We start from the raw sequence: 11,782 nt of genomic DNA, 5'->3' as shown, positions 1-11,782 counted from the left end.
TCGAACGCAACCATGGAAACTATTGTAAACTTGATCCGAAGATGCACGGACTTGACCGAATGGCCGATCCGAATGAAACTTTAAAAGCGCGAAATATGAAAACACCCCTGTAGAATGGCTTCTCCTCTGCTGCTGTGCAATTCGGGTAGCATTCAACTCGCCATGTATGTAAGCCCCAGCGTGTCCACCCTGTATATTCCTTATTCATGAGACTATGACGTCATTGTTACTGTACATACATCTCGTTATAACTCACAGTATTAAAAATAATTAATAAGAGCCTCATAGAAAATCGTTTTTAGGATCAGAAATAAACATATATTTTAATTGCGACTCTTAATTTCTTTTCATTTTTCCAAAAATTTATCCAATCATTCATTTTATATTGTTGAATTCAATTTAAAATTTATTTTTACATATTTAGGCATTTTTATTATTTTTATTAGAACTTTATCGAATTTAATTCACTCAATTATTTAAAAAGAGAGTGACCGTTTTAACCAAAGAAAAACAATTTTTCGCTTTTTTCTAGAGACTGGAAACATTTAAAATTGAGCGATGACATTTTTTTAAATAAAATTAACACTTCTTAATTTCAGGGTGACGGCTGGACCTAGAAAATCGGGAAAACTCGGTAAATTACAGTGAATTAAGTTTTTTTTCCTGGAAATTTGACTACACTTTTAAAATAAAAAATCTGTTTAACTTTGATCTTTTTCAATATTTTTTATTTTAAACCAAAAAGATCAAATGTCTGCGAAAAGAGAAAAAAATTGTTATAAAAAAGATGATTTTTCAACAAAAGTATTGAATTTTCAACTTAGACAAATTTAGCATTAAATAAAGAAATAATGACATACAAAGTGTTGAATTTCTAAATAAAAAAGGTGAATTTTTCTCAAGATAGTTGTATTTTCAGATTGAAAATGTTTATTTATATCTTTGGTTGAAACAGGATGGCTATTTTAATCGAAGAAAAAAAATTGTTGGTCATTTCCCGGTTCGCAAACATTTTTCACGGCCACTGAAATTTAAAAAATAAATTTATATCATAAACATTTTTCCATATAAAGTAATAAAAAACAAACAACAAATTAAAACATTCAAAGTGGAATCCTTGAATTTCAAACTTTTAAAATTGAAGTTTAAAAGTTTCTCAAGTCAAAAATTGTGTATACAAATGCTCAAAAATGTACACGTACAAGATGGAAGTTACTAACACTTTTCAATTAAACAATGTTAAATGATATGCAAATAAACTGCAAAATTTAGAACTTTTAAGAATTATAGAGCTCAAAAATTCAGATTAAGTTCCAAAATTATAAATCCACGTTAAAATTTTCAATAGTAAAAATTAAAGAATCAAGCAATGAACTTTAAACATTTCCAAAATTATATTATTTTAAGTAATTTTAAGCAATTTAAGCTAGACGCATTAAAAATTGAAAAATAATTTTTTTTAACTTAACGTTTCTGTAATTAGAAGTTAAATTATTAAATTTTAAATAGTCTGGGTATCCTTTAAAAGCTTTAAAATTTTATTTCAAAGTTTAGATAAATCTAGAAGTGAATTTAAATTTCTCCAAATTCAAAATCATTTTCGAATTTTTTGTCAGTACTTTTAAATATATTTCAAAATGAATTGAATTTTTCTATAACTTTTAGAAAATTAAAAAAAATTAAATTTGAATTTATAAATAACAATAGAGCATTTATTATTTGTGAAAATATTAGGGTAATTTTAAGTATTATTTAGAAGTTTTAAAAAGATTCGAATTAAATTTAGAACTTGAAATAACTTGAAATACTTACAGCCGAATTTAAAATAAAATTTAGATTTTTGTAGATTTCAAACAAAAAATTCAGAATTTTTTTCAGAATTATGAAAGACTTCAAAAGAATAAAAAATTTTCTTAAGATTCTTAGGAAAATTGAAAATGATTTTTCACTTTGAAAAATTATTGTAACAGGAATTTTAAGAACAAAAATGGTTGGAAAATTGCGATTATTTTTAAAATATATTTAAAAGTTCTGAAAAAATGTTAACATATTTCGTTTAAATTACTTGAAATAATTTCAAGTTTTTAATTAATTTTGAATCTTTTTTAAATGGAACAATTAAAAATGTAATGCTAAAAGTTTTAAAATTCTTCGAAAATTTAAATATTCAAAGCTTTCTATGTAAAACAATCCAGTTTCAAATAGTTTTCTTTTAAATATTTGGTTTAAATTTACTCTTTTTAAATGAACAGTGAAATATTGCTAAATATTAAATAATTATTCCTTTTCTAAATTAACAAATTTCAAATTAAATTTTTTTCATTTATTAAAAACTTTTAATTATGACTATATTATTATGGATTTATTTTCAAGTTGAAAATAGTAAAACGCACGTTCACATCATTTTTTAATAACAAAAAAAAATACTTATTAAATTTAATATAAAAAATAATATAAAGGAATACCTGAAACTCTGAATTAAAAAATATATATATATATATATTAAAAATATATATTTTGAACGGATCTAGAATTGTTTGGTCAAATCAATTATTGTTCAGATTTCTATACTTCGAGTAAAAATCCATTTTAAAAATAATTTATTTATTCATATTTACAGTTGATAAAATAAAACTGTTTTATATAAAAAATTTTCAACTTCCAATGCTTTTAATTTTTAATTATTTAAATCCTCAAAACTGCAATTTCATTTTTTTTAAACTATTAAAATCGAACTTGGGAAAATTTTTCTTCTGAAAATTCGTAAAATCCCCGATTTCCCGGTCCGTCGACCACCTTGTTTTTTATGAAAAAATCTACGATATTAAAAACTTCTAATTTTTAATTTTTTTAAACCGTAAAACTGCATTTTAAAATTATTTAGATTAAAATATATGCTTCAAAATTAATAATCGAAAATTTTTAAAGTGAAAGATTTTCGAATTAAGAATCATAAACTAAATGAGATAATAATTTATAAAAATCACAATTTAGACAATTATTTAAAAACGATTGAAATTAAAGTTGGGCAAAAATTGTATTCTAAATATTTTGTAAAATTCCCGGTCGAAAAATAAATTCTCTGTCATTTCCCGGTTTTCCCCGGCCCCATCAGTTTAGAATGCGTAATTCGAAAGTCTTTCACTTCAAAAATGTTTCATTTTGAACAGTTTTTCAAATAATTAGTTGAATTGATATCTTTTTCAATTATGATATGATTCAGTTTACAATGCGTAATTCAAAAATCTGTTAGTTTAAAAATTCTTCATTTTAGATTTTTATTTTTAAGCGTACATTTTGGATTTAAAGACTTCAAAAATAAAAATTTAGTGGGGTTTGAAGTTGAAAATTGTTGATAAAAAAGTATTATTTTATCAACTGTAAATATAAATAAATTAATAAATGATTTTTAAAATGGATCTGTACTAACTAAACAATAATTTATTTGATAGAACGATTCTTAATTCGTTCAAAGTTGAAGAATTTCCAGATTGTTACTGTTTCAATTTGAAAGTCTTAGTCATTAAAAAAAATGTAAAAGTGCGATTGAAACTTTATAAACTTTTTTAAACTTAAAAATAACTTAATAATAATATATTTGTAATTAAATGTTTTTATACAATTAGAAATATACTCTTTTTTAACAATTTTTAAAATCTCTTAAAATCTTTTTAAATATTCTGTTAAAATAATTTTTCAAACTGAAAAATCATTTACAATTTTGCGAGGGATATTAAGAAAATGTTTTTATTTTTTTCGAAGCTTTTCAAAATTCTTAAAAAGCTTCTAAATTTTGTTGTTGAAATTTTGAAAATTCTACATTTTGTTTTTAATTAGGTTGTGGGCATTTGCCCCGAAATTTTTGTACAAATAGTCGAATTTTTTTGTTACACACATTTTGTAAAAATTATTTGATATCATTTCAAGTTTTAAATCAATTTTGTAAAGTGTTCAATTGTTATTTATCAATAAAAATTTGAAGAAAAATGTTTGGAAATTTGCAGGATTTTCAAGAAGTTGTGGACACATTCAATTAATTTTTTAAGTTATTTAGCAGTTCTGAAAAAAATTCAAAAATAATTTTAAATTTGAAAAAATTTAAAACTTCTAGATTTCTCATGATTTTGAAATAAAATTTTTGAATGTTTTTAAGAACGCTTAAACTATTTAAAATGAGAATAATTTAAGTTTTAGGTTGAAAAAATTTTAATTTTTAAATTTTTAATGTTTCTAGCCTGAAATGAATTAATAAGATAATTTTGATAATTTTTAAAGTTTATTGATTGATTCTTTAATTTAGAGTATTGAAAATGTTAAGGTGGATTCATATTTTTGGAACTTAATCTAAATTTTTTAATTCTATAATTTATGAATATTAAAAATTCTGAATTTTGCAGATTTTCCTTTGATTAAAATGGCCACCATATAAATTATTATTATTTCCAATAGTTTAAATATGCTTATGAAGCTTTTTAAAATTTTATTTAAAATTCATAAAAAATCTACATGTTGTTTTAGATTTTAAAAAATTTTTCAGAACTTCTAAGCATTTTTTTTAAATATTTGAATTTTTCCTCAAATCTTTTCTACCTTTAAAAAAAAACTCTAAAAAAAAAATAATAAAAACTATTTCCCTAAAATATTCCGAACTCATTCTTGATAAATTTGAAAATCTTTTAAAATATTCTCCTAAAATAAATTTTTCAAAATAAAAGAATCATTTTCAATTTTCCTAGGAATTCAAGAAAATGTTTTTTATTCTTTTGAAGCCTTTCACTATTCTTGCAAAGCTTCTAATTTTTTAATAATTTCAGAACTTCGAAATATTTCTTTAACTTACTCGAATTTTTTTTACAAATAACAGGCGTTAAATATTTATTTATACATCCCAATTCAACAATTTTACTTACAAATTAAAATTGTAAAGTTAAAAGTTTATTATTTTTTTTTAGTTTTGAATACTTCTTTTCTAATAACTGATTTTAAATGAACAGATAAATATTTCTAAATATTAAGCAATTGATCTTTTTCTTAATTAAAAAATTTCAAAACTTCAAATTTTAGACTGAAACAATATATGAACTTTAATAAATTTTAATATAATAATTAATAAAAATTAATAAATTAATCAATAATAATTATTAGTATATTATTTTGAAAATATTTAAAAATGAAAAACATTAATTTTTCAACCAAAAAGATTAATTTTTTTTACCAAGAAAAACGAATTTTCAACAAAATAAATGAATGTTTAACCAAACAGCTAAATTTTCACCCATAAAAAATAAGTTTTCAGTTAAAAGACTACCAAAAAAATAAATTTTCAATCAAACATGGATTTTCAACAAAGAAATTCAAGTTTTAAATAAAATAGTTGAATTAAAAAAATAAATAAAATAATTCTCACAGAAAAGCGTAATGGTTTATTAATTTCGAGCCAAACAATTGTATTTTTAAATAAAGCAGATAAAAAAATTTGTTAAGAGGATTAATTTTCAACTAAAAACGATAAATTTTCAACAAAGAATGGAGCAGTTGCAGTTTAATGTAAAAAATTATTTTTCAATTAAAAAAAACAAATATTTTCCCCAAAATAATTTTGCTTTTTAGTCGGAGAGGCGAAGTTTTAACTAAAATTATGAATTTTCAAAACAAAACAAAAAATAATTTTTTAATAATGCCGTTCAATTTTCAACCAAAAAATGAATTCTTATTGAAAAGTGTAATAGTTGATGATAAAATTAAAAAAATATGAGTTTTCAAAAATAATAATTAAACAAAATGGTTGTATTTTTAATACATTTTCGAATAAACAGTATAATTTTTAATTAAAAAAGATGAATATTCAACCAAAAATGGAATAGTTAAATTTTCCCTTTAAAAAATTAACTTTTAACTCAAAGAAAACGAATTTTCAAGAAATTAATTAAATTTCCAACAAAAGACATACATTTTCAACAAAGCCATACAAATTTCCAATAATATAGCAGAATTAAAAAAAAAATTACGTCGAAAAGTGTAATAGTTGATATTTCAACTATAAAAGATAAATTTGCAACAAAATATTTGAATCCTCAACCAAAAACGAATAATTTATAGCCAAAGAATTGCGTTTTTCACCAAATCAGATAAAATTTCTACTAAAAGAGATGAATTTTTAAACCAAAAAGATGCATTTCCAAAAAAAAAAAATAGTTGAATTTTCAATTTTTTTCCAATCAAACAGGTGCATTTTTAACTAAAAAGTATAAATATTCAAACATCAATTGAATAGTTAAATTTTCAGTTAAAAATTAATTTTCAACTTAATAATTAAATTTTTGAGCAAGGATATTAATTTTCAACAAATCAGTACAAGTTTTAAATAAAATAGTTGAATTTTGAAGTAATTAGTTGTATTTTTAACTAAAAAAGATAAATATTCAAACAAAAATGGAATAGATAAATTTTCACTTTAAAAAATTAACTTTCAACTAAAATAAAACAAATGTTTAAAAAATTAATTACATTTTTAGCCAAAGACATGATTTGATCAACTATACGTACAACTTTCAAACAAAATAGTTAAATTTTCAAGCAAAAAAAAAAATGAATTTTCAACCAAGGAAATACTTTTTAACTAAAGTGATAAATAAATTTGTAAAAAAATGCATGAATTTCCAACAAAAAAATCAGAGTTCAACCAAATAGTTGAATTTTTAACGAAAAATTTGATTTGAATTAAAAAAAAAGAAAGATCAATTTTCAACAAAAAATGGAATAGTTAAATTTTCAGTTAAAAATTAATTTTAAACTAAATAATTAAATTTTTAAACAAGGGAATTAATTTTCAACAAAGTAGTACCACTTTCAAACAAAATAGTTGAATTTTCAAACCATTTTCTAATTATTAGTTAAATTTTTAACTAAAAAAGCGAAATATGTAACCAAAAGAAAACGAATTTTCAACAAATTAATTACATTTTCAACCAAAGACATGAATTTTCGGCAAAGAAGTTCAACTTTCAAACTAAATAGTTAAATTTCAACAACAAAAAAATGAATTCTCAACCAAGGAAATCAACTTTTAATTGAAGTGAAAAGAAACCTTAAAAAAAAAAATGAATATTTAACACAAAAATTAACACTCAACCAAACGGTTGAATTTTTAACCAAAAATGTGATTTTTTAACGTAGAAAATTAATTTTTTATCATAAAGGCGAATTTTTAACTAAAAAATATTAATTTTTAACGAAAAAGTTGAATTTTTAACTAAAAAAGTAAAGAAATATCAATTTTCAACAAAAAATCGAATATTTAAACTTTCAGTTAAAAATTAATTTTCAATTAAATAGTTAAATTTTTAAACCAGAACATTAATTTTCAACAAAGCAGTACCACTTTCAAACCAACTAGTTGAATTTTAAAACCATGTTCTAATTAATAGTTTCATTTTTAAATAAACATTAATATAATATAATTATTTATTTATTTGACCAAGAATAGAATGGTTCAATTTTCACGTTAAAAAATTAAATTTCAACCAAAGACATGAATTTTCAGCAAAGAAACAAAAAAATGAATTCTAAACGAAAAGAGTAATAGTTTAAATTTCAACTAAAATAATTAATTTTTAACCAGAAGATATGATTTGTCAACAAAAAGTTAATTTATTACAAATTTGTTGAATTTTTAACTAAATAGATATTTGTACTTTAGTTAAATTTTAGACATATTACTTAAAAAAATGAATTTTTAATGATTTTTAAACCCATAAAGTTATTTTTCTATAATAAAGGCGAATTTTGAACTATAAAATATTAATTTATAACAAAAAAGTTGAATTTTTAACTAAAAAAGTAAAGAAAGATCAATTAAAAAAAAAGAATATTACAATTTTCCGTTAAAAATCAATTTTTAATTGAATAATTAAATTTTTAAACCAGGACATAAGTTTTCAACAAAACAGTAAAACTTAAAAAAAAAATAGTTGAATTTTCAAACAATTTTTAAATTGATAGTTGCATTTTTAAGTAAAAAAGAGAAACATTCAACCAAGACTGAAATATAGTTAAATTTTAACTTAAACAAATAATTTTGAACTAAAAGAAAACGAATTTTTAACAAATTAATTACATTTTCAACCAAAGACATGAATTTTTAGCAAAGAAATATAACTTTTAAATAAAATAGTTGAATTTTCATGCAAAAAAATCAATTCTCAACAACAACAAAATTAATTTTCAACCTAGGAGAGAAACTTTTAACAGAAGTGACAGATAAATCTAAGAAAATGAATTAATTTTCCACAAAAAACTAACATTCAACGAAAAAAGATGAATTTTTGACGAAAAATATTAATTTTAATTAAATAAATAATATTTTATTTATTTTGTTTATTTATTCATTAATTAAAATTAATCATTAATAATTATAATGAAAATTAAATTAAAATGATTAAATTTTAATTAATTCAATTAAAAATATTCAGTTTAAAAAATTAAATTTCAACCAAAAATAAAACAAATTTTCTAATAAAATAACTCAATTTTTAATCAAATACTTAAATTTTTTAGTAAAAATATGACTTTTAACAAAATACATGAATGATCAATAAACCAAAAATATAATATTAAACTTTTTAACCAAAAAGAATGATTTTTTATCCATGAAAGTTTGGATTTTCTTATTATATTCTATTAATTAAGTTAAAAAGTAGAATCGTGAAAAGACTGAAGTCTGCGAATTAAATTAAATTTCCACTGCACACTTTTTCATTTAAAAACACATTTTTTAAATCTAATTAAAATCCATTTGAGTAACTTTTGGTTATATATTAAAAATTTTAGAAGCTTTAAAAATTGAAATTATTTTTACTCAAACTTTGATCGAATTTAGCAGACTTACGGAATTGTAAATATTTTTATTTTCCCACCTCGATTCGACTAAATAAGAATTGTGTGTTTGCGAGTTTACAATATTTGTTATGATATCTATAAAAGCAGTCGTAATTCAATAACCTACCTAATTCGGCAAAATATTTTCTCTTTTGTTCAGTTTTAATATGAAAATAATTTTTTTTAATCGAATTTTATTATTTACCTGTTGATGTAGTAAAAAATTTTTTTTTTTTGAGAAACTCAAAATGGCATCTCGTGTTTTAAAACTACTATCTCCATCGAAGAAAGCTATCGACAGCATCAGGTAAGAATCTATTTAAATCGTTGATGCTTTTTTATTATTTGTAATTTTTTTTTTTCATAAAAATTTTATCCTAATTACAGGAGATCTCCGAGTCCCAAAACTTTAAAAAAGAAAAGCCGATTGGAGAAAGCACAAAATAAAGAAAATTTTCTCTCCCCTTTCAAAGTCGATACGCCATATAGGAGAAAATTAGTCAAAACTGGCCTGGAAAATCGACATCCTACTGTTTTAGGTTTTGGTGGGTTTGGAACCGTCTATAAAGCATCCTACAAAGGTAAATGCTATTTAGGAAGTACCGAGAGTTACTGGCTTTTTTAGTTTCCTAATTGAAATTGACTTTAAAAAAATTAAAATTTTAAACTAAATTTAATGAATTTTAATATTAAATAGATTAAATTTTAAATAAAATAAAATTTTATTTACATTTTTATTTTATTAATTTAAATTAAATTCGAAATTAAAATTAATTTTTCGAAAGTGCCCTCTAACAGTAGCGGCTTTTCTTAGCAACTTTTCCCCAAACTATTATATAAATTAAATTTTTGGTAAAAAATTAAACCATTTTTTTGTTAAAAATACATCTTTTTTAGTTCAAAATTACAGTATTTGCATGAAAATTGTTCTTTTTTTTCGAAATTTAATCGCCTTGGTTAAAAATTCATCTGTTTGGTTCAAGGTTTGAATATTCGCTTGAAAACTTCTTTATTTGGTTAAAAATTAATTTTCCGAAATGCAAATTTAACTCTTATATTTTAAGTTGAAAATTTATATTTTTTACTTGAAAATTCAACTATCAACCCTTTTGGTTAAAAGTTCGTATATTTTGTTAAAAATTCTTTTTTGTTATTAAAAATAAATTTTCTAAACTGAAACTATAACTATGCCATTATTTTTGGTTGAAATTGACTTTTTTAAATTGAAAAATTAATTGTTTTAACTCATTATATCAACTGATAATTCAACTATTCCATTTTTTGTTGAAATTCTACCCTTTTTAGATGAAACATAATGTTATTTTGTTAAAAATTATTCTTTTAGATTGAAAATTAATTTCTTTAGTTGAAAATCGAACTATTTCATTTTTTGTTGAAAATCCATTTATTTAATTCCAAATTCCTGAATTTCCACGAAAATTGTACTTTTTTTTATAGAAATTTGATCTTCTTGGTTGAAAATTCATCTCTATGAGACATCATAATTATCTAGGTACAAAATTTGAATATTCTCTTGAAAATTAAAAAATTTACACATACAAAATGGAAGTTACTAACACTTTTCAATTAAACAATGTTAAATGATATGCAAATAAACTGCAAAATTGAGAACTTTTATGAATTATAGAGCTCAAAGATTCAGATTAGGTCCAAAAATATAAATCCACGTTAACATTTTCAAGTCTAAATTAAAGAATCCTGCAATGAACTTTAAAAAATTTCAAAATTATATTATTTTAAGTAGCTTTAAGCTAGATACATTAAAAATTGGAAAATAATTTTTTCAAATTAACATTTCTGTAATTAGAAGTTAAATTACTTTTATTTTAAACAGTCTGGGCATCCTTTAAAAGCTTTAAAATTTTATTTCAAAATCTTTAAAAATCTAGAAGTGGTTTTAAACTTTTCCAAATTCAAAATAATTTTAGAATTTTTGCGAAACTTTTAAATATATTTAAAAAGGAATTGAATTTTTTCTATAACTTTTATAAAATCCTGCAAATTAAAAAAAATTAAATTTGAAATTATAAATAACAATAAAATACTTATTATTTGTAAAATTATTAGAGTAATTTTAAGAGATATTTAAAAGTTTTAAAAAGATTCGAATCAAATTTAGAACTGGAAATAATTTGAAATACTTACAGCCGAATTTAAAATAAAATATAGATTTTGCAGATTTAAAAAAAAAAATTAGAATTTTGTTAAGAATTGTAAAAGACTTCAAAAAAATAAAATATGTTCTTAAGATTCTTAGGAAAATTGAAAATGATTTTTCACTTTGAAAAATTATTGTAAAAGGAATTTTAAGAACAAAAATTGTTGGAAAATTTCGATTAATTTTAAAATATATTTAGAAGTTTTGAAAAAAATGTTCACACATTTCGTTTAAATTACTTGAAATAATTTTCAGTTTTAAATTAATTTTTAATCTTTTTAAAATTTTTACATATCTCTTCAAATTACTCGATTTTTTTCTACAAATAATAAGTGTTCAATTGTTATATATGCGTCAAAATGTAACAATTTCACTTATAAATTAAACACTTTTAAATAAAAGAAGTAAAATTGTAACGCTAAAAGTTTAAAAATTCTTCGAAAATATATACAGGGTGGACAGGCTGGGGCTTACATACATGGCGAGTTGAATGCTACCCGAATTGCACAGCAGCAGAGGAGAAGCCATTATACAGGGGTATTTTCATATTTCGCGCCTTTAAAGTTGCATTCGGATCGGCCATTCGGCCAAGGCCGTGCATCTTCGGATCAAGTTCATGATGGATTCCATGGTTGCGTTCGAAACCTCAAGCAGTTATATTCAAACTCACCTGTTTTCCCTAATCGCTGTCAGTAATTGTAGGAAATGTTAATTTCAAGCTTACGC

At 21.4% G+C, this 11,782-nt stretch overlaps 1 protein-coding gene across 2 annotated transcripts in view; it reads left to right on the top strand.

The window, feature by feature from the left end:
* The first annotated feature begins 544 nt into the window (after window positions 1-544).
* LOC117177390 (serine/threonine-protein kinase mos) overlaps window positions 545-11,782 on the top strand; it is a 23,762-nt gene continuing 12,524 nt past the window's right edge. Inside the window, exons 1-3 of one of the 2 annotated variants that reach the window (XM_033368045.1) lie at window positions 545-634; window positions 9,117-9,184; window positions 9,265-9,458. In XM_033368045.1, coding sequence (XP_033223936.1) covers window positions 9,126-9,184; window positions 9,265-9,458 — 253 coding nt within the window. In that variant the 5' untranslated portion in view covers window positions 545-634; window positions 9,117-9,125. Of the gene's footprint in view, window positions 635-8,969; window positions 9,185-9,264; window positions 9,459-11,782 lie in introns of those variants that run through there. The other variant, XM_033368044.1, reaches the window with a different exon arrangement.

The sequence above is a fragment of the Belonocnema kinseyi genome, chromosome 7 (assembly GCF_010883055.1).
Source record: "Belonocnema kinseyi isolate 2016_QV_RU_SX_M_011 chromosome 7, B_treatae_v1, whole genome shotgun sequence".
NCBI classification, from domain to species: domain Eukaryota; kingdom Metazoa; phylum Arthropoda; class Insecta; order Hymenoptera; family Cynipidae; genus Belonocnema; species Belonocnema kinseyi.
The sequence above is the reverse complement of the archived record's forward strand: the minus strand, read 5'-3'. Positions and strand labels throughout refer to the sequence as shown.